This window comes from Vulpes lagopus, chromosome 13, assembly GCF_018345385.1.
Source record: "Vulpes lagopus strain Blue_001 chromosome 13, ASM1834538v1, whole genome shotgun sequence".
Lineage (NCBI taxonomy): Eukaryota > Metazoa > Chordata > Mammalia > Carnivora > Canidae > Vulpes > Vulpes lagopus.
The window spans coordinates 16,433,559-16,458,573 of record NC_054836.1 but is presented as its reverse complement, the minus strand read 5'-3'; the positions used below and the strand labels follow the sequence as shown (position 1 = coordinate 16,458,573).

General features: G+C 35.3%; 1 protein-coding gene across 4 annotated transcripts in view; it reads right to left on the bottom strand.

Moving 5' to 3' along the window:
* The window catches only part of CDK14 (cyclin dependent kinase 14), a 727,523-nt gene that overhangs the window by 268,123 nt on the left and 434,385 nt on the right, over positions 1 to 25,015 (bottom strand). For all 4 annotated transcript variants that reach the window (XM_041727412.1, XM_041727410.1, XM_041727411.1 and 1 more), the window contains one exon: positions 18,336 to 18,398. In XM_041727412.1, coding sequence (XP_041583346.1) covers positions 18,336 to 18,398 — 63 coding nt within the window. The remainder of the gene's footprint in view (positions 1 to 18,335; positions 18,399 to 25,015) is intronic.

Below are 25,015 nucleotides of genomic sequence, written 5' to 3'. Positions count from 1 at the left end.
AAAACAAAACAGTCACATGGCCCAATTAATACTACATTGTAATTATAATGCTCTTGCACATATGGCCACAGAGATTAGGCTGTCGCCTAAAGACAGACACGCACCTTTACTGATTACAGAGCAGACCCATCTGAAAGGAAACCAAAAACAGAGCAACCAAGAATTGAAGAGCAATATTTTTGAAGAAATAATTTTAGGAAATGATTGATGGTTTTCTATGTTTAGTTTCATATTGGATTATATCCAATATTTTTTTGATAATAATATAATGTGATTTTCAAGGGTTTCTAATATTCTGTTTATGAAAAGGGAAATGTTTATTTTATTTTATTTTATTTTATTTTATTTTATTTTATTTTATTTTAATTTATTTATTTATTGCAGGCTCCATGCCCATCAGGGAGCCCAATGTGGGGCTTGAACTCATGACCCTGAGAAGGAGACTTGAGCTGAGATCAAGAATCGTACACTTAATAGACTGAGCCACCCAGGCTCCCCAAAAAAGGAAATACTTTAAAATAATTCACTTCACAAAATAATCCTAATAATTTCTAGTTTTTAAAAATCAATCTTTTAAAACAAAAATAAAAACAAATGTTTTAAGTGCCATCGGTATTCGAGTCTACATAATTAGCTAGTGACAAAAAGCAGTTTCAGGGAAATGTGAAATGAGTTAGTTGTCCAAGACGGATGATATAAGGATTCCAGAATATTTAAATGGAAGAGATTGGCAAACTCCTCAAGGGCCCTGGAAGCTAGCATCTCTGGAAAATTTCCAACTAACAGGGGTGGGGAGTTGGGGAGGTGCAGCTACAAAAGCCAAGTAAACTTTTTACAGGGTGGATACCTTGAAATCACAGGAAGACAAATGCATTTCAGAATCTTTGTATGTGATGACATGCCATGGAGCAGCAAAAACCTACAATCATTATTTCAGAATCTAAGCATCACAAAGAAAAAGCCTGTTTGTTCTGTGTTAGCCTAGATTAAAGGAGTGGCTCAAGAACCTCAGAAAGCAAACGTCTCTCTAGACTCCTCCTCTCAATCCTTCCTGTGCAGCAGATGGAGAGACTTAACACCATCACCAGCAGCTTCCAGCTTCATTCTTTCCTCCTAATACCCCCTCCACCCCAAAGACTAAAGCTTACAATTTCTAAGAAAATCCATATTCCTTCAGTATAGAAGGGAGGAGGTGAGCAAATAAAGCTACCATGTGTTTTCAAAAGCTTAAAAACAGAAGGCAAGAGTAGACCACATAACAACCTTGATTTTAAAAAAATGGATTGTGGAAAGAAAGTTTTAGCCTTCTGAAAAGTACAGAAGTCTGAGACTTATCAGAATGTGACTGTCTATTTAACTGTGGCCATGAATTTTAGTTTAATACACAGCAAAGGCCAATTGCTGTTCTGTGGATGTATCACAGAATACAACCTCATTTAATCTCTGTAAGAACATTAGTGAAAGAGGTACTACTGTGATCTCTGTGTTCGTGATGGGGGAACTAACCACAACTTCTCAAAGTTGTACAGCAATTAAGTGGCAGAACCAGGACTCAAACCCCAGCAGTTTGATTCCAAAGTTCATGGTCTTAACCACTTCACTATAGGAATCTTGGCCAGACATCAACACAAGTAGACAAGATGTGGACATAGAAGCTACTTCCTCCAATACAGGATCAAGTCTAGGCAGATAATACCAAAGCCTTCATGGCTACTAAGTGAGCCCTGCTGCCAGCTGGGTGCTCAGACTTCATCATCCTACGCTCCCTGACTTCAAGTAATCTCACCCACCCCCACACACCAAGCACAGCGCTCTTCACGCCTTTACCTTTATTTTGCCTCTTTTCTGAAAAAGAAGCCCCCTCTCTCCATTGCTTGTGTGATTCTCCAGGTCTCATCTCAAGAACTGTTCCTCCCTGGAGCCTACTACTGTGACCACCTCCTCAGCCTTCACTCCCTCTACAGGGCGTGCGTCGGTGCTCCCCCTCTGTGCACCCAGGGCAGCCTCTGTACATGTCTACCACATATGCTATCATCCTGGCCCTCACAGATTGTGTGCCTTAACTATCTTCCTAACCTGGGTACACAGCTGATATTCCTATATCAGTACTGTGAATACTGAACTGAACTTTGAGACATTTGGATGAAGCAGATACAAAAATAACACATAGGAAACAATGCAATGGGATTTTCTAAGCATCAGGGTACAAGTGGGTAAATCAGGCATTCCTGAAAGGCTCTTTTTAAAATATCTTTACTAATTAGTGAAAATATATAATCCTCCTGCTAATACAAAAGCTATTCAAATTGGATATCATATTAAAGGAGATTAAGAATATTGGTGTCAGGGAAGGATGGGAGTACACACTCCGATTACAATTGTATACATGACTAATGAAGCCCAGACATGACAAATACAGCCCCAAACATGGTTATAGCCCAAACAAATTTTAGCTCTTCAAGCAATACACAAAGTTAAGTCAGAACAAATCTCCATAGAATGAATTCATTCAGGATTTATTAAGTGCCAACCATATGCCATGCCAGGTGCTGCCATGCAAGAGGGTTGCAAAGATGAATACGAGGTTATATGTAGTCCCTGGATTCCAGAAACTCACAGTTCATTGGGAATGGGAGACACACAACGGATGGCTACCACTTCAAGAAGTCTGCACTGTAACAGCAACACAAACTCAGTGCACTGAAGACACAGAGGAGGGAGGGTCTAACTAAAATTAAAAAAAAAAAAAATGTAGAGTTGATCCTTCCATAATATAAAGAGCAGCCTGTGGAAGGGATAAATCACAGGAATCTTGTCCCTCTGAACGCAGAATTCATCACACATAAAATTTTAATAGGAAACCAAATTGAGCAGTCACTAGATGCATAAGTTGAAATGATGTGTTAGATGACAGACCTCTTGCTATCCTGAGGGAAAATATCAAAGCAACCAGGCAAGTAGGTCACTAGATAAATTAAGAAGATAATCCCAAATAAACGAAAAGACAGTATATGAAACTATAACCCTACCAAGTCACTATCATAAAAGTAATGGTAGCAGGGGGACAACGGTACACTTCACTAAACACAGTAGAAAAGCTGGTGTTTTAGAAACAATATTTTGCTGTGCTGAAAAGAATATGCACTGCTAGCTGAGGGAAGACTGTGAAGAAGTGGTGGTCATGCTCAGTTAAATAGAATGGAATAGTCTTTGGAAATGTCTTGAGAACTCATGTCTTGGGACTCTCTTCTGCCAAACAAGCAGGCAAATACCTAACTTTCATATCAATTTTTGAGAAAGCCATTTCATTTGGCTATATAAATCACCACACAATAAGCTACACTTGATCTTTTTTAAAAATTATTTAAATTCATGCTACACTGGCTCTTATTTTTTAAATTTATCTATTCTATTCTATTAATTTATTTATTATTTAATTAATTTATTTATTTGTATTCATGAGAGACATATAGAGAGAGGCAGAGATATTAGGCTAAGGGAGAAGCAGGATCCCCACAGGGAGCCCGATGTGGGACTCCATCCCGACCCTGGGATAACGCCCTGAGCTGAAGGCAGATTTTCACCAACTGAACCACCCAAGCGTCCCTAAACTGGATCTTTTGAAAATCAGAAGACACTATGAGAACAAGAAGGATCACCAAAGAGGGGCCACATGCAGAGAAAAGAGTAAAAATCATCTTTGGTATTTGCTAATACAAATTGTAAATACCGATGGAATCTCAGAGACTGAAAAGACTGATACTAATGGAAGACTTACTCTAACTGAAAAGTTGTTCGAGTACTCTTACGTGTATCATTAAATCCTTTCCATCAATCATCCTGTATTTTTTTCTTTTCTTTTAAATAAGAAAACTAACCTATAAAGGCACAAGAAACTTACTCAAAGTCATCCACTCATCACACAGCACTTGTGAACTTTCCATTATACCCCATCACTTTAAGTGAGGTTGATGATAAATGCATGGATCAATAGAGATATATACCCATTATAATGAAAGTGCTTTAAGTAATTGAATCCAAGTTTGTGAAAGTTTCAATTAGCATCTTATATAATGAGTATATGATTCCTGCATTTGTTTTTGCTATTTAAAATCTTCTCAGAAGTTAAGAACATGGCTCTAGGTACTAAAGCTGGTTAAGTATTAACAACAGATGTGAAACTCTCTTCCCATCTTCCTATTAGGTAGAGATAACGTCTTCCTACAAATACAGTGTCACCTCAGGATATTCTCTTCAACTTTATAAAAGAAGATTCCTCCAAATTCTTCAATATAATCACTGAGGATTTATACTCTAGTTTGAATATGTTTACTTTCTGCAGTACAAACCCCAATGGGAAAATGCCTTAAATAGCAATGATCTGATGAACAGGAACATTTTTGCCAGCAGCAGATCTATTTATAGCCCAGTTGTCTTGTCATCCCTGGCAGGAATTTGCTCATATTCATCAGTGCCATGGTATATACTTCTTGGGGATAGCCTTTAATACTTCATCTATTCCCTTATGAAACTTTTTAGGTTTTAAGTAGGTTAAAAAAAAATCAAGGTAAGGCCTTTCATCAAAACTTTTTAAGTTGGTAAAAGGCACACATTTTTGGACTCAGTAAGTTTTATTACTCAGAAGAATTAATGGCATTTGCAGTAAGCAACAAGATTTATATTCCCTTCTCTTCCTAAGTCTATAGATGTGTGATCAGATATTCTTTACCTCAACGTTTACAGTCATTAGGGTCTATGAATGGCCTGAAATGCATGCATTATTTAATATATGTGGTCCCACTTAATACGAGACTAAGCACAGGGAACATCATACAGATTTTCATGGGTCAATTTTCCTTAAGGAATAACTAGAGTCTTTTGGGGCTGACAAGAGGCTTATTAGAAGTATTAGCAATGACACTATGTCTTACAGTATATAACCAATTCTTACAAAGACACTTAATGTACTTTTTTGCCACCTGTGAACCAAGTTTAACATCTTCGGATCTTAAATTTCTCCTCTTGAAAATGACTGATTGAGTCTTAGATAATGACTTTAATACTCATTCATATTGTAATGTTATATCATTTCATAATTTTTTGAATAACAGAAATGGAAGGGACTCTGCAAATAAGAGAACTATAATAACTGCCATTTACTAAGTGCTTACAATGACATTGTGCTAAGGGTTTTATATTCGTTTAGATAATTTAATCCTCCCAACACCTCTACCAGATAAATGTTATTATCCTGATTTCACAGATTAAGAAACAAAGGCTCAGAAAAACTAAATGAATCGACCAAAGGGCTACATAACAAGTAAGATGTAATACTAATATTTTAACCCATTTTTGTCTTGCTCTGACACCCACAATTAAGAGTACTGCTTGTGTACTGTTTGATTTTTTTTTAAAGTATGTGTACTATTTGATTAAAGTAGCTATACATGGTGTGAATCTAAGGCTGGAAAATATGACAATGGCAAATAAACCAAAACTGTACATGGGTAATAACTACTTCAAACAACATGGCCCATATTTAACACTGTATTGTTCAAAAAACCCAAAGGCTACACAAGCATGAAATTACCCAGATATCAAACTTTCTAGAGATGGAAAATGATTAGAAACTTTGAGATCACAAAAATTTGATTAATGTCAAAATATTTTACAATATACAGCAGATAATGGTTTCATTACAGTATTAGGTCATCTTCAATTTTTAAAGACCACAGTAGGATTCATCATGATTCATTCCATTTAGGTGAGTCTCAAATGTGCAAATACCGAATCCTAATTTCAAATACAGTGTACAAAATTCATCTTAAATAGTATCTATCTTACAAAACACCATTGCAGTATCATGTGTTAAATTTTTCGAAAAGAATTCTTAGAATACTATACAGAGATGTAAGGGAGACAAAAATAAAACCCCAGATATTCAGGATCCCTGGGTGGCACAGCGGTTTGGCGCCTGCCTTTGGCCCAGGGTGCGATCCTGGAGACCCGGGATTGAATCCCACGTCAGGCTCCCGGTACATGGAGCCTGCTTCTCCCTCTGCCTATGTCTCTGCCCCCCCCGCCCGTGACTATCATAAATAAATAAAAATTTTTTTAAAAAACCCAGATATTCAATATTATGGACACTGTGGACACTCTTGACAATGTAATGTATGCTACTGGGACAGTGTAAAATACAAATATCCATGCCCAGCCATCAGGCTGTAGACGTACAGTCTTTTGCCATGTACTACAGAGAGGTGTAGTTCTTGGAAACTGAGTCCCAGGACTAATTTATCTTGCTGCTTTGTATCCTTTTTGAGATCTTCAGTTCACTTTTCCTCTTCTTTGTTTCACTCCCTCAAGGTCCTGAGATATATAACACTTTATCATTTATAATGAAACAGTTATTGAAATTATATTCCCTAAGATATTTACCCTTAATATCTTATTCTTAAAGATGATAATTTTCTGGAGAGGAATAACTCCAACAATGAGGATTTTGGGTGTTTGGGCAAGCTCCTGTAGGGAAAGACCGAGCACACGTTCTGTGATCTTTGAGTATACCAGGGAAGCTGGCCTCCTATTCTGTCCTCTCTTCTGTCCTCCACCCAGGGGCAGATATCAAACAAGGTGTTGTTCGAGGCACAGAGGCATCCACCTGGAACACGTAGATTGAAACCACGGGAACCGGAGTTGGGATACTTAGAAGGAGTCAAATGAGGTTTGAAAGATCTTTGTTTTGTCAAATTCCTTGAAAGAAGCTCTAATACAGTAAGTAGGTTTCCAAGTTATTATGGTTTGTGTATATGATGAAGCAAGTTGGTAGGGCTGAGGATGAGAACTTTCCCTTTAATAAAGTTGGTCAACAGCCTAAAATTTGTGAAATGTATGCTACTTTCCTCTAACTAAAGGGTCATTCTTTTTTTACACACAATGGAAGGTAATAAATGAAGTTTAAGATGGTTTTACTGACTTTTTTAAAAAAATAGATTTTATTTTTTTTAATTCATGAGACACACACAGAGAGAGGCAGAGGCAGAGACAGAGGAAGAAGAAGTAACAGAGATCCACACAGGGAGCCTGTTATGGGACTCGATCCCAGGATCACAACCTGAGCCGAAGGCAGATGCTCAACTGCTGAGCCACCCTGGCGTCCCGGTTTTACTGCTTTAAGTAACATCTAAAACACTAATCAATATGAAGTGTCTAGTATCAACTGATAAGACTAATACAACTTTTTTAAAACGGAAAGAGAGCCCAGAAATAAACCTATGCTTACATGGCCAATTAATCTATGACAAAAAGAGGCAAGTATATACAGTGGATAAAAGACAGTGTCTTCAATAAATGGTGCTTGAAAACTGGACAGCTATTTGCAAAAGAATGAAGCTGGACTACTTCCTTACACCTCAAAGTGGATTAAAGGCCTAAATGTGAGACCTGAAACCATAAAATTCCTAGAAGAGAACGAAAGCAGTAATTTCTTTGCCACTGGCTACAGAAACATTTTTCTAGATATGTCTCCTCAGGCAAGGGAAACAAAAGCAAAAATAAACTATTGGGACTATGCCAAAATAAAAAGTTTCTGCACAGCAAAGAAAAGCATCAACAAAACAAAAAGACGACCTACTGAAATGAAAGCTCATATTTGCCAATAATATATCTGATTAAGGATTAATATTCAAAATATATAAATAATTTATACAACATGAATCCCCCTCAATCTCAATTAAAAAATGGGCAGAGGAGTTGAATAGACATTTTTCAAAAGACGACATCCAAATGTTGAACAAACACATGAGGAGATGTCCTACATCACTCATTATAACTGAAATGCAAATCAAAACCACAATGAAATATCACCTCATGCCCATCAGAATGGCTGGAATCAAAAAGACAAGATATAAGAAGTGTTGGAGAAAAAGAAACCCACATGCACTGATGGTAGGAATGCAAATTGATGGAACCACCATGGAAAAAGTATGGAGAGTCCTCAAGAAATCTAACAATGCAACTGTAATGTTATCCAATAATTCTACTACTGGGTACTAACCCAAAGAAAATGAAAATAATAATTCAAAAAGATATATGAATCCCTATGTTTACTGCAGCATTATATATAATAGCCAGGATATGGAAGCTACCCAAGTGACCACTGATAATAGGTAAAGAAGAAATGGTGTATATATACACACACACACTGGAGTATTACTCAACCACAAAAAAATAAGATCTTGACACTGGTGAAAACATGGATGGACCTAGAGGGTATTATGCTATGTGAAATAAGTCAGTCACAGAAAGGCAAATACCATCGAATTTCACTTATACGTGGAAATCTAAACAAAATAAAGAAGCAAACAAAAACCAGAAACCGACCCACAAACAGGAAATTGGTGGTTGCCAGAGGGGAGGGGAGTAAGGAGATGGGCAAAATCCGTGAAGAGGAGTGAGAGGTACAGGTTTCCAGATAAAAACACAATAAAATTACAATTAAAAAAAAATGAGAGAGAGATGCAGACTGAAAAACTGACAAAGGTGATAAATCTCGAGTGTAAAGCTCTTAGAGAAAGCTCACATACATAAGCTATTACACAGAAAAATAAATTTCAAATGGAATGCATTTGGATACAATGATCAGCCTCTCTATATACTCCCAGAGAGGTCTCAAATAATAGGAATGGATACATTAATGACAAAATATCTATGAAAGATGTACTGGCTAGTCACATGAAGGTTGTACTGTCCAAAAAAATCAGAAAAATCTTTGGCAATGTGTACATAACTCTATTACTCAGGCTAATTTCCCTCCTGGGTCATCATGTTTGTCTCGGAAAACATGCAAACAAAGGGGTCAAGTGCAGGATCCTTCTTCAACGGGAGAGACGCAAGGTGAATGTCTTGAAGCTTAAAACCCAGGAGGATGTACTCCCACGAAGCACTCCCCAAGCTGGGTGATTTCATCTTACAATTATCTTCCATCTTACAAAATATCATATGGCATACTTCCAATGATCATATTTCACCAATCTTTGGGGTGATTTCTTTTCAGTTAGGTTTTAAAGCACTTCTTAGAAAGACTGCCGTTTAATTAGCTGCCTTGATTCCTTTGTCTGTTCCAGATTGTTATAAGCAGATCGACAGATGATGCCAAAGATACAAAAGGCATGATCTGAGCAAGCGGCCCACATTAGAAATTCACTACTGAGACTCCTGAATGTCCAGCACAACATGAATCAGCACATGGAGTTTTACTTTCTTTTATTTACTTCTTTTATTGTTTCTTTTATTGTTAATTTTTCACTTTCTAGATATGCAAGATTATTTTGTTATAATAAAAATGTTCAAAAGAAACCTGGACAGGAATAGCTTCATGAAATAATCATATTTCCCAAAATACAGAATGAGAAAAGGCTTTATATATTCACAGTAATGCATAGTAAGAAATCATTACCAGCTAAATGAGAGTTCTAATGCAGAATATGGAGAAAATCAGGTGTTATCTGATTTCTATTTGAACATTAGAAAGCCTCATTTAAGAATCCATTCTCAGTGCCATCTGTATAAGACAATCTTAATTTGGCATAACATTATTCTGTCTGTTATACACCTGCTTGTCCCCTGGACTATGAAACAAAAATAGCAATTTTTCAAGCATAATAATCCTCATATCTTTTTAATTAATATAGATGTTGAAATAAAAAAAAATAAAACTCAGCTTTAGGCCAGTAGGATTTCAGATATTTCAGAGAATAAGGCACAGTATTCATAATTATTTTGATTATTTTGGTTTATCCCACAACAATTCAGTTTAAAAAGTGCAAGTGCATTTTTACAAGGAATCTTCTAGAAAAACCATTAAGATAACATGGAAATGAAGGTACATTACAGAAAAACACAGGAAAATTCAATGTCATCATGGTAATAAGATTCATGCATTTACATTTCTAGATATCAGCTGGAGACAGCATCAATTAATCTTTTTTTTCATGAACCTTAATTTTAAGTCTCTCATGATTATCAATTTTTAAAGAATACATAAAACACTGAAAGAAGGATAAAATTTAGACTGTCCTAGTCATTTTCTTTACCTCAATGATCGATATGTAAATCACTGAGAATTATAAATTGAATACAAGTTCTGCACTCAACTCAACCAAGACAGCCAAAACCTAATAAAATTCATAGTGAATGGCTTAAAAGGGGGAAAAAATAAACTACCTTCCCCCCAAAATTCTAACCAGTTTCTGACATACCAATTATGTCCTAGCAATTGGTTGCTATACCTTTAATCATCATAAATATTTATAACAAGGACAATGTCCTCAGGCTTTTGATTTAGATTTTAAATTGCCCTCTAAGTAATTAACTGCTAAAATTACCCATTTGTCTAAAATTGATACTATGCTAAGAAACAAACCATTAGTTAATAGTGAATATTTATTTCACAATGTCATATTGAGGATAGACACATTTTGTGGGCAAAATAGCACAGTAATTCTAGAAATTTAGTTAACATTGACAATTTTTGTTATGAGTTTATTCCAGTATTTACAAGGAATATGCATCAAGCAAGATAAAACTTTAACAGATGTTTTGCTGAGGATTAGTACAAAATCACTGAGAATATTTCATGCTTTGTTATGAAATCACAAGTTATGTACCATTCCAGGTGGGGGTTTTTTGCCCCTCTGTTTTTCAATGACACATCATCTTTGTAATGCTTGAAAATTTTTCTGGTTCACACTAAAGAATAATCTCAATTCTTAGGTACATGACATCCCACATTATTACCATAAACAATGATATATGAAGTCTAACCAAAAATATGTACATTTTTAGAACCAAGATAAATGTTTCACATATATTGTCATGCTGCCCAATAACTTAACTAAAAGTCCAAATTGCCAGATTTAGAAGCAAAAGGATTTGATCACTGTACTTTCCTTCTGTTCATCATGAATATTCAGTATTTATGGCATTGCAATCATTTAATGATCTAGGAGCTATTTAGGCAAACACAGCACTTTGGAATTATTAAAGAACGTGCTCTTTTAAACATAAAAGGTTATCTTGCCTGGTTTTCACACCTCCTTAGATTTACAGAGAACCATTACAAGGTCTTATTTTAGCTCAACTTTTTTTTTTTTAATTGACTTCTAGCTCAGCATTATGAACAGCTGTTAACTTAGTAAATATTATTCTTATGTTCTTCATTTTGCATTCATAGATTTAGGTGACAATAAATATCACATAAAAAAAAGGTAATACATCAAACAGAAATACTCATGGGACATCTGTCATTATGTCATAGTCAGACTTCTTTGAGAATAATATCACCTGCGGTGCAGATCCTAAATGTAACCCTGGAGGAGTGCATTGTGTCTAAGCAGGTGAAGAAAAGCTAGCACATAATTAGGTGAGTGGCCTCCCATGGAAACCAACATGGTAATAAGGGCCGTCTGCTTCCACGCACTGCAATTCAGATGCCAAAACACAGGCATTAACAAGCTGCATTCTATTTTTTAACTTCCCACACCCTCAGAGAAGGTTTAAGTATTATCTTCAATATGAAATGATGACAAACCTATGTGACTGAGTGCATATAAAGTCAAATAAAAAGCTAATTACAGTAATTTAATGTATTAATCATGCGGCGTAGGGAAAAGAATATTCGACAGAGTCAAAAAGCCCTTTTGAGGATGCTAATCCTGGAAGGAGCTTGCTTGGTTACAATAGATTCACTTAAAAAGGTGTTTTTCTTTTTTAATTATACCAATAATTAATATTTAAATTATTGCCATTGTGTAAATGTTACTTATATTTGAACCATCAAGTTTACTATGAATACTTTTCTTCTGCCCTACACAAGGATTTGTTTTTCCTGGTGTTAGTGATGATCTAGTTCTTTGGTTTATTGGCTTGTTTTCCTTCATTTCATTTTCTTTGCGGTTACTGTTAATTCAGTGCCAAACTCATTTCCCATCTTGGAAATCTGCTCAAATATGTTAGGTATTCTACCTACAATTTCCTCTTCTTCAATATCTCTCCTAGAAACTTTTGATCTGCTCCAATCGAACCAATGGATTCTCTCTCAATTTGATGCGTAACTGTCACCCTGGGATTCTTTTCAACATGGTTCTGAAAATCTCTTGCGTCTCTCTCATGTAGTAGCCTCTGTTACTGGTTTTGTCTTCTCTACCTTGGTTTATACCCTGAATTCTAGTGGAGTACATCCTCAAGTAGCTTCTCGAGAAAGGATGCCAGGGTGGGCATAATTTTCAACTCCTTCAACATCTAAAAATAATTATTTTACCCTCATGCTTACTTGACAGTTTGTACAGAACACTACGGTTGAGAGAATAGGGTTTTTTTTGTTTTGTTTTTTTGTTTTGTTTTGTTTTAAGTAAGTTCTACATCCATCATGGGGCTTGAACTCATTATCCTGAGGTCAAGAGTCAAATGCTCTACAAATGAGCCAGCCAGGTGCCCCAAAAGAATAGTTTTAAGTCTGAATCATTAAGCCACTGCCCCATTCCTGTCTCCCTTTCAGTGTTGCTACTGAAAAGTCTAATGCAGCTGTGATCCTTGGTCCATCACAGTAAAGCTGTTACTTTTTGTAGGATTTTTCTTTGAAACCAGTGTTCTGAAATTTTGCAGTAAGGAATCTTATTGTCAGTCTATTTTCATTAAATGTTATGGGCATTTAATGGACCCTCTTCATCTTGAAATTCACATCTTTCACAGCTGGAAATTGTGTAGCTTAATGATTATTACTTTACACAATTCCCTCCTGTCTATTTTCTCCAATTACTCAGATATTGGATACCCCACACTGGACCTCTTATTATTTTTTTTTTTTGATACTTTCTTTTTTCATTTTTTAGATTTGTGTTTTAATGCTATATTTTCTGGCATACTTCTTCAACTTTATCGTTCACCCTTTTTTGTTATTTTTTGTCATCATATTTTTAATTTCTAAAGCAACTTTCTGTTCACTAAGTTCCTCTTCTTAAAAGCAGCCTATCATTCTTGTTTTATAGATACACGATTATTCTTAAATCTCTTTGAGAATATTGATAACTTTTTTATTTATTTATTTATTTTTAAAATTTTTTTATTTATTTATGTATTATAGTCACAGAGAGAGAGAGAGAGGCAGAGACACACAGGCAGAGGGAGAAGCAGGCTCCATGCACCGGGAGCCCGATGTGGGATTCGATCCCGGGTCTCCAGGATCGCGCCCTGGGCCAAAGGCAGGCGCCAAACCGCTGCGCCACCCAGGGATCCCCTGATAACTTTTTTAGAGTCTTCTTTCTTACCTTTCTCTAATTAATGCACAACTTTGCTACTTCCAAGTTACTTATTTGTCAAAGGAGGGTCTTCACTATAGATTAACCTGGATTCTTCAGGTCTATTCTTCTGGACTGGTCAGATTCTCCACAAAAGTCTCTTACAATTTTCTACCTTCAGATCTGGGTCTGACACCTGTTTCTAGAAGCACCACAGGCCAGACTCTGTCTCTCATGCTCTTCCCTATTGTACCCACCCACCCAGCCCCTGCCCATGTCTCTACCTCTCTCTGTGTGTCTCTCATAAAATAATAAATAAAATCTTTTTTAAAAATCTGATTCTAATTCTAGGAGATGAGAAAAGAGAGAGAGAGAGAGAGAGAGTGTGTGTGTGTGTGTGTGTATATATACATATATATTTTTATTTTTTTTTTTAAAGTTTTGCAGGTGATTCTGCCATGGAGCCAAATCTGAAGACCTTCAAACGACTACGGAGGTTTCTTATACCTTTAAATATTCCAAGAACTGAGATTGTCCAGTGCATCTTGGCAAATCCTCAAGGAGCCAAGATTTTCAATAGCTATGGGTAAAGACATACCATATATCAATATATTTTGCTGACTTTCAATTATTCAAAAAGACATAAGAAGAGGTAAATCATACTATGCTCTTTTAAAGGCAAAAATGTAGTAGAGCATCCATCTGTGACCACATCAAACAACTTCTGAGTGCGTTTAATTCCTGCTCTATATTACTAATATCCACTCACTGTGGGTGTTGCATCTAATTTTTGACATTATTTCTCTGCCAGATGAACAATGCATTAAACCATTAAGTTTCTCACCACACCCCAGGAGGTATTAAACCAAGTTTACTGCTATGGCACAACTGGGAACAGGAAGCAAACACAATATATCTGAAGTACATTTAATGACCATGGAATAAGAGAAAAGCTTGGATAAGAGCTTTGGAAACATGATTTCAAGGAAGTACAAACTAGTTACTGAAAATAGCCATGTAGATCAATCTCCTCATAACCATTAGGAGATAAAGGAAGAGTAAAATGTAATGGAAGAAGCAGACCTTACAAATGCCACAAGAATCATCAGTGACCCTGGCCTGAAGATAGTGAACATGGTGATGCTTTGTGAAAAAAGCATTCTTCTTTGTTTCACCGACAAAATCTTCCACCAATACTTGCCCACAAGTAATGGCATACAGAGGTTGGTGAGAAAACCAAACAAAAATAAAAATCGAGTGATGCCATGGTTTTTTTTTTTTAAATATTTTATCTATCTGTTTGTGTATGTATGTATGTATGTATGTATGTATGTATGTATGTATAGAGCGCAAGAGTGTGTGAGCAGGAAGAGGGGCAGAGGAAGAGAGAAAGAGAATCTCAAGCCAACTCTGTGCTAAGTGCAGAGCCTGATGTGGGGCTCAATCTCACAACCCTGAGATCATGACCTGAGCCATAGTCAAGAGTTGTACGCTTAACTCCCCAAGTGCCCTGCCATGGTTTGTTTTTTTTTTTAAGGTTCAGTCAGGGCTTTAATGCCAATCCTGTCACTGAATTTGGAAGTCAGGAAGTCAAAGTTTTCTCAGAGTAGCTTCTGATGTCCACTGAAGCTGGCAGGCCCCTGGGTACCCCCTGAAGGTTTCACTAGCTGGGCTCTCTACAGATGCTCAGGGATAAGGTAAGAAACAGGAGTATAGATGTACTATACTGTTGGTTTTTAATCCAATCAACCCTAAGAAGAGAACATTTAATGTGTAAATGAGACAACTTGAGATGTTTTACTGTTTAGGAAGAATAAGAACAAAATTATGTTCATGTTATGATATTAATGTTTGGAGTTGGACTTAAACGTAGCAAGATTAATAAGACAAGTCTTTCCATGTGTCAAAATTTCTTCTCCAATCTACCTACTAAAAACTATATCAATGGGGATCCCTGGGTGGCGCAGCGGTTTAGCGCCTGCCTTTGGCCCAGGGCGCGATCCTGGAGACCCGGGATCGAATCCCACATTGGGCTCCCGGTGCATGGAGCCTGCTTCTCCCTCTGCCTGTGTCTCTGCCTCTCTCTCTCTCTCTCTGTGTGACTATCATAAATAAATAAAAATTAAAAAAAAAAAAAATTAAAAAAAAAACTATATCAATGGATACTGATTTTGAAGAAAAATGAAATAAAAAAATTTAAAAGATATCTATCAATAAAACAAAACAAAAGCGCATAACAAAAAAAGAGCTATATGAAACAACAGACTGTATATACATATTGATTCTGTTATTTATCTATAACACAATGTTTTTTTAGGGCTGCTACAAGTTCATGCATTTTAAAATAATGCAACATAACTGGCCACTGTGAAAATCCTCATTATTAATGCCACAAATATTAATAAGCATCTGTAACTTATTAAAAATAAAATCAACAAGAGAAAAATAGACAATATATAAGAACAGGCAACATAATTACAATTGGTCAAGAAATATGACAAGGAACTCAATGTTACTAGCAATCAAGGAAATACTAACATAAAAGATATTCCAATTTTGCTCATCAGAATGACAAAAATTTTAATGACTGGTAATAGTCAATGCTTACTAAAGTAGAGAAAAACAGTGCTCCTATAATTTATAACCTCGTGGGCAAATGTTCCAGTGAAATTCATTAAAACTGAAGTCATATCTCTCAATAAAGAAAGTCCATTAACTGATCTACAAAAGAAGTACAAATGTAAAGGTTTTATGCTATCATTTACTCTAGAATCATTTATAATAGCAACATTCTGGAAACAACACAAGATCTATGAATAACAAAGATAAACTCAAAATGGATGAAAGATCTAAATGTGAGACAAGAGTCCATCAAAATCCTAGAGGAGAACACAGGCAACACCCTTTTTGAACTCGGCCACACTTCTTGCAAGATACATCCACGAAGGCAAAAGAAACAAAAGCAAAAACGAACTATTGGGACTTCATCAAGATAAGAAGCTTTTGCACAGCAAAGGATACAGTCAACAAAACTAAAAGACAACCTACAGAATGGGAGAAGATATTTGCAAATGACGTATCAGATCAAGGGCTAGTTTCCAAGATCTATAAAGAACTTATTAAACTCAACACCAAAGAAACAAACAATCCAATCATGAAATGGGCAAAAGACATGAAGAGAAATCTCACAGAGGAAGACATAGACATGGCCAACATGCACATGCGAAAATGCTGTGCATCACTTGCCATCAGGGAAATACAAATCAAAACCACAATGAGATACCACCTCACACCAGTGAGAATGGGGAAAATTAACAAGGCAGGAAACCAGAAATGTTGGAGAGGATGCGGAGAAAAGGGAACCCTCTTACACTGTTGGTAGGAATGTGAAATGGTGCAGCCACTCTGGAAAACTGTGTGGAGGTTCCTCAAAGAGTTAAAAATAGACCTGCCCTACGACCCAGCAATTGCACTGCTGGGGATTTACCCCAAAGATACAGATGCAATGAAACGCCGGGACACCTGTACCCCAATGATTATAGCAGCAATGTCCACAATAGCCAAACTGTGGAAGGAGCCTCGGTGTCCATCGAAAGATGAATGGATAATGAAGATGTGGTCTATATATACAATGGAATATTCCTCAGCCATTAGAAATGACAAATACCCACCATTTGCTTCAACGTGGATGGAACTGGAGGGTATTATGCTGAGTGAAGTAAGTCAATCGGAGAAGGACAAACATTATATGGTCTCATTCATTTGGGGAATATAAATAATAGTGAAAGAGAAAATAAGGGAAGGGAGAAGAAATGTGTGGGAAATATCAGAAGGGAGACAGAACATAAAGACTCCTAACTCTGGGAAACGAACTAGGGGTGGTGGAAGGGGAGGAGGGCGGGGGGGTTGGGGTGAATGGGTGACGGGCACTGAGGGGGGCACTTGACGGGATGAGCACCGGGTGTTATTCTGTATGTTGGTAAATTGAACACCAATAAAAAATGTATTTATTAAAAAAATAAATAAATAAAAATAAATAAAAAGTAAAAAAAAAGTTGAAAATTATGGTTCATAAGTACTATAGACTCATATGCAGTTATTAGGAAAACTAAACTACATAGTCATACATTGATTTTAAAGGATATCCTTGACATACTTTTAAATGCCATACAATAATATATATCACTTTTATAGAGCAAAATAAACACACACAAAATACTATATGTACATAAATGCTTTTACACGCAAAGGGAAAGGTAGTACAAAGAAAAGAAGGCGCCTCTTGCTCAGAGTGGTGTAGATAGATAATGGGAAGAAAGGGACAAAATTCTACTTTATGTACATCCACGGTATTCAGTTGATTCTCAGGATCACGAAATGTAGCCATTTGAATTATTAAATGTGAGTACATGATTAAACCTTCAGATATAACTTTTTATCTTCTGACTCTCTCACATATGTTAACAAAGAGTCTCGTGTTTGAAGTGTGAAATTCTGAGACACTTCCAAGATGGCTGCTCAGTCAAATATTAAAAAAATGTAGTCCTTTTGACACGTAGTAATTCAATTTGTAGTAGAAGAAATGAAGGAGAGCAATAGGAAACCATTTTTATCTGTTTGTACATACAAATGAAAAAATACATACTATAAACTCACCATAACACTGTTTTGGATCATAATATTGCATATTGAAACTCCCTGATACTTTAGCATGAAGTTCCAAAGTAAAGCTACCTGAGACTCTCTTCTCTTAAAAAATGTGTTACAATATCATTTCCAGTGGATCTCATTTATTAGCAAATGTTTCTCTATGAAACTAAAATAGAATAAGATCTAAACAATAGTGTTGCAGTGAAAATACTTAATGTTTAAACATGGTTTCCAATCACTAAACCAAGCAATCATGGTTCACTTCAATATCACTTCTCTTTATACAATAATTTTTTTAAGTGATGGTAGAGAAACTAGACTTTGACTAAAAAAAAAAAAAATTTACACATGAAGAATGCTAACCCTCAGCTGAAAAAGATCTTTTCCTACCTTCACATTATCTGGATGCAGCCCTCCAGGGTGCTTGTCCATGTACTGACATAAATCAGTGTGCTAAAAGAAAAAAAGGGAAAATGTATTAACATCCCTCTGGCTATAACATGATGAATCAATATTTTTCTACTTCAAAGTCACCATTGCCTTCTGAACAAAGCAAAATATAAGACAAGTGGGTAGATTTTTTAGTGTATATAGCTGAATGCTTCTCTGCCCTCTCATTTTTAACCACAACTGAATCATTATCTTTATCTCTAGGCTCTGTTATATATTTAACATATCTGTGTATTAGAAGGAATTCAAGTCCACAACTTACTAAGTGCCTAATTTCCTCCTCATTGAAAATATATTTTTAACACAAAAAACCCTAAACTATAAACATAAGTACCATAACTTGAAAAAAACTATATCAAAACATTCACATATATACACACTAAACCAATTAAACTTCCCATTATCTTGTATTTTTCAAGTGCAGATGCCAGTTATAATTATTCATTTTGTGTGAGATGAAAATACTACAAATATATCATTCTAGGAAAATTAATCAATGAATTTATTTAAATTTCTCTTAACTATATTCATTAAAAAATAATTTAATAATTATTCCAGACTCCTGAATGTATTTGGCAAAATACTTTATAAATTAATAGAAATACTTTGAAACTATAAATTAGGATGAATATATCCAGATATAACTGTTTTTTAGGTTTTTATTTAAATTCCAGTTAGTTAACAGAGAACGTAATAATGTCAGGTATACAATTTAGTGATTCAACATTTACATAACACACCCAGTGTTTACCACAATATATAACTTTAAAGGAAGATCTCTGAATATATCTTACACTATTATTCTTTTATTGTCTCAAACTCAATTTGCCCACAATTATATTTATTTTCTTCTTAATGCTTATTCTGTGCATATTATGAATTATATAGAAATTCAGGGTGGCCTGGGTGGCTCAGCGGTTTAGCGCCACCTTCAGCCCAGGGCATGATCCTGGAGACCCGGGATAGAGTCCATGTCGGGCTCCCTGCATGGAGCCTGCCTGCTTCTCTTCTGCCTATGTCTCTGCCTCTCTCTCTCCTCTCTGTGTATTCTCATGAAGAAGTAAAATCTTAAAAAAATAAAAAATAATTCACAAAACACGTAGAGTTGCTATTCCAATTTTTCTTCTCTTATTAGAGGATACTATAAGATTTATAACAAACATTATATGATTCAGGAAAAGCTGCTGAACATGAGTATTTATGGCCCATGATCAGGCTTCAATTATTAAAGAATTTAGAGTTTTATGAAATAGTCAAGAATCTTGCTATAGCCATGGTGACAATAGTTCAGACTCCTTTACTGAGTTCTTATTGCATGCCAGGTGGTATTGCTGAGGATACAGAACAAAATTTAGCATTCATTCATTATTCATCATGTACTTGAGCCCTTATCATGTTCCAGTTACTACTCTAGTCGCTACGGACACAGAATTAAATGAACAGTTGCAAGCAGGGAAAAAAACCCCACAAAACACCAAAAAAACAGACATACCAGTAATTATAGTACACTATGTTGTATATTATTTTAAGAACAGAACAGGGTAATGTTTGAAGGCATAGCCAGGGGAACTTATTGTAATGTAGAGACTTTGCAAAAGCCTCTGGAAGAAGTCAGACACGAGTAGAGAATGAAAGAAGTTAGCCAATGGAAGGGAAAGGGAAAGAAAACAGGACAGAAGAAATGCTCCTCGATAGTACATAAGAAAGTACTTTTCACCTACAACATGATAAACAAAAATGAGGTATTATTTAAGATACTGTCCATTATACAATAAAATTCACAGAGGAAGGACTGTAATTTTTATATCACATACAACAAATAAAACAATAAAGAAAAATCCAATTATATCAGTAATTATATATCCACATGTTACAATTCCTAATAAAAATGTAAAATCTCAGTTTATAAAAGAAGAAAATTCAATTCACACTGTTTCCAAGATACAAACTAAAAATGATAAACAACAAAAGGATGAAAATAAAAAATATATTTTATACTATATGTTATTTCTATTTTGTTATTTATACTGGTAATATCAATAAAAAGGAATCATCACATTAATATATATATTAGATATAATAGAATTCAAGAAAAGTGTATTAAACATTAATGTACTTAACAACATAGCATAACAATATATATCAAAAATTGGTAAAAATAAAAGAAACTAATAATTTCACAAATCATGAGGGATTAGTTTACTTATTTCAAAAGTCAATAAATGGAGTTGGCCAAAAAAAGGGGAATGTTATAAAGGATATGAATCACACAATTAAATACCATGTTTACTTTTGTGTCCATTAAACTTGTGCTACACATTTTTTAAACGTGAATGGCATCCTCACAAAACTTGATAATGTATTAGACAGAGATAAAGCCTTAAAATTTGGAAAGCAAAGTCACATTACATCCTCTCACCACAATTAGATAAAATCAAAATCAAAATGTAGTATATTTAATTCACTCTAAGATATACAATTATTTTTATCTCCAACATTGGAATAACAGCATGAATTTGCTCTTTCCCAGGCAGTATCTGGAATGCAGTTGTTATTGCCTGTGTCTGAGCAAACTTTCTCTTTTTATTACTCTGATGGCATGGATCATCAGCGTACAATGTAAGGACCATCTGAGAAAAAAAGATGGAAGAATGAGATGTAATTGTTATCTGGAAACCCATTTATTACAAAATTCAGGTAAGATTTTATAAAAAGTGCCAGAATTAAAATCTGTAGGGCTCCTTCAGTGGGCATAAAGGGCTCCTTCAGTGGGCAAAATAAACTCTGAATGGTAAGAAAGCACTAAATCATAGTTTGAGTGCATTTTTTTTCTTTCTTACTAGTATACCAAGTAATGTTTCTTCTAGTCAAAAAGGCCTTAAATTCAATAATAACAGGAATAAAACAATGAAGGGAGACAAGTAATTAAAGGGCAAGAATGAGAAAAGGAGGAAGAAAGAAAGAAAATCTATTTTTGTGGAAAAATTTTTAAAAATAAAGAAAAACAAAAATGTTTAACTTATTTAAAAATGAATGATAGTTACATACAACATAAATCTTAAAGCAACAGAAAATAGAGCATTGCTGACAGGGTAATTTAGATCTTTCAATCATTCATTAATTTTAATAGAAGAATGACTAAAAAATAAATAAAACAACCAATAAACTAAAGCTAGAGAATACCAAAAAACAAGGAGACTAAAAGAAAATACATGGGATTAATGTGGTTCACAGCAGAAATGAATTAATCAGAAAACTGGAAAGCAACAGATTTGATCAATTAAACAGAATCCCAATTCTTTGAAAAGTAGTGTCATGTCACCAATGGCTCCATTTGTGGTGAGCACAGCGTAATTATATAGAGAGATATTGAATCACTATGTTGTACACCTGAAACTAAGGTAACACTGTGTGTCACCTATACTCAAATTAAAAAAAAAAAATTAAAGTCGGGCAGCCCAGGTGGCTCTGCGGTTTAGCGCTGTCTTCAGCCCAGGGCCTGATCCTGGAGACCCAGGATCGAGTCCCACATCGGGCTCCCTGCATGGAGCCTGCTTCTCCTTCTGCCTGTGTCTCTGCCTCTGTCTCTCTCTCTCATGAATAAATAAATAAAATCTTTAAAAAAAAATTAAAGTCTAGGGGATCCCTGGGTGGCTCAGAGGTTTGGCGCCTGCCTTTGGCCCAGGGCGCGATCCTGGAGTCCCGGGATCCTGGAGTCCCGGGATCCAGTCACGCGTTGGGCTCCTGGCATGGAGCCTGCTTCTCTCTCTGCCTGTGTGTCTGCCTCTTCCTCTCTCTCTCTCTCTCTCTTTCTCTCTGTCTATCATAAATAAATAAATAAATCTTTAAAAAAAATAAAGTCTAATAGAACAAATAAACCTTAGAAAATTTGGTAGGGTGTATGTGTGTTTTTGTGTGTGTGTGTGTGTGTGTGTGTGTGTGTGAAGGGTTCTGTTAAGATGCAATCAATGTTAAGAATAAGAAAAATGACACAACTAAGAATGTGAAGATTTAAAAATATACTATAAACATATAATACTATAAACTAAACAGCATTACACACATCTTTAAACCAAGACATTGGATACTTCGATAAAAACTTATGTCTCTTAAAAAAACATAACTTATGGAATTTGATTCTACAAGAGATAAAAACTGAAGAGCTATACCTAAAAAAAGCACCCAAGTTCAGATAGGTTTAATAGAAAATCTTCCAAACCTTCAAGTAGCAGATAAAAATTACCCCAGAGGAAAAAAAAACAAACATAAAATGCTTCCCAAGCCTTCTTTAAGGTTGCAATGTGGAGGTAGGCAAAAACAGCAGAGAGGTAACGAGAGCTAAACCAACCTCTTTCTGACCAGAGACAGTAGATACTATAATTTAATATTGTATTAAACGGCTAACATATCAGTACCAAGCAAGATTAAAGCTAGGATTGAAGAAATATAGTTCAACTTCTAAAATTAAAAGATTAAAGAAGTGGAATGGTGTTGGGTACAAAATCTTCACAGTATTATATATTTGACTTATTTAGATTTATTAAATGCTAATTATATAACTAAGATATACTTAATGCTGATTTTGCATAAATATGTAAGACAAAGTCTCTGCTCTCATAGATCTTACAGTCTAAAGATTTTACATAGTTGTGAACTATTATACTTTTTCCAAAAAAGTATTCAAGCTTTTCATTTAAAATTTTTCAAAATTCCACATGAGCGAAATTGTATGGTATTTGTCTTTCTCTGACTGACTTTTTGATTAGCATAATACTCTCTAGCTCCATCTACATTGTTGCAAATAGCAAGATTTCATTCTTTTTTATGGCCGAGTAATATTATATTGTAAGTATACACTACAACTTCTTTATTCATTCATCATGTCGATGGAATTTAAGAAACAAAACAAATGAACATAGGAGAAGTAAAAGAGAGCAAGGCAAACCATAAAACAGACTCTTAACTACACAGAAAACAAACAGGGTTGCCGAAGGGAAGTGGACAGGAGGATGAGTTAAATAGGTGATAGGGATTAAGGGGGGCACTTGTGATGAGCACTGGGTGTTGTGTGTTATTTAATGTTGAAATCACTAAATACTACACCTGAAATTAATATTGCACTGTATGTTAATTAATTGGAACTTAAATAAAAATTTGGAAGAAAAAAAACTTTCTTCTTTCATGAAGAAAGAAACCTATCAAGAGTGGGGGTAAACAGTCCTGATCCTCAAAGTACACATAATATCCTTCTAAGTACATGAACATAAGCATTATGAATTGCACAGAAGAGGCTTCTCCAAAATGAGATCTTGAGAAATTTAATAAAGAATTTTCTAAACTTCTAAATTTTAAAATTCATCGTTCCTTAGATGTATGGCATCAAAATGTGTATTTGTGTGTGCCTATACATCACATGCATATACACATGGCTGTCTAGCTGTGTAACCTTGGGCAGATTACATAACTTCTGTATATCAGGATCTTCATGCGTGTAATGAGAATAATCCTCATACATCTACCTCAAAGGGTATTTATAAAAATTAATGACTAAATATCATAATAGTTTCAGAACACTACCCAGCACATGGTAGATGCTATAGATGATGATGATAATGATGATGATGATGATGATGATGATGTTGACAGTGATGTTGATGATGACGATTTTCTGTGGTGTGTTTAGAGTAGTGGGATATTTGAGAGGATTACAATTAAAAATGTAATGATAAATACACTAAAAAAAACTGGAACTTGGGCAACCCAGGTGGGTCAGCGGTTTAGCGCCAACTTCAGCACAGGGCATGATCCTGGAGACCCGGGATCGAGCCCCACATCGGGCTCCCTGTATAGAGCCTGCTTCTCCCTCTGCCTGTGTCTCTGCTTCTTTTTCTCTCTGTGTCTCTCATGAATAATAAAATAAAATAAAATAAAATAAAATAAAATAAAATAAAATAAAATAAAATAAAATAAACCTGGAACTCCTAGGGGTACTTTCATCCTCATATAGTATTCTTCCTGTCTGCATAACCTGACATTCTCATTGCACTTTGTATACAACTAGTGAGACTACATTTAGGAAATACACAGTCAACCTCTCATATGGAAAAAGAGAAAAGAGATAGTACAAGGTCCCACTTTGTACCCTGGAAAACTTCCATTCTACCTTCATTAAAAACGGTTTCTTCTCTCTCTCTCTCTCTCTCTCTCTCTTTTTAATATAGAGTATCATGCCTGGATCTACATTAGATGTGCCTAAATTACAAATTTCATTACATCTCTTCTTTCTTACTTCTTTCCTTAGTTCAACTCATTGGATTATATGATCTTTATGATTTGCATTGGCTCAGAAATACAGTACTAAATAATAATGCTAGATGATACTTCTTTGTCATTCCATTTTTAAAAGTCATTCTGGGTTTAAACAGAAGGCCTCTATGGCATATGACCAACAGATCAGTATCCCTTGATGAGACACAGATAATCTCAGATCCATCTGGCTTAATTTCTGGCTATTTCTTATTTTGATATGAAAGGAGCAGGTCACTAGACTAGACACTTGGTGGCTGTAGATCAAACACAATTCCTCTTCACCCTCCCAGCTCTGTCTTGGCTCTTGGCTA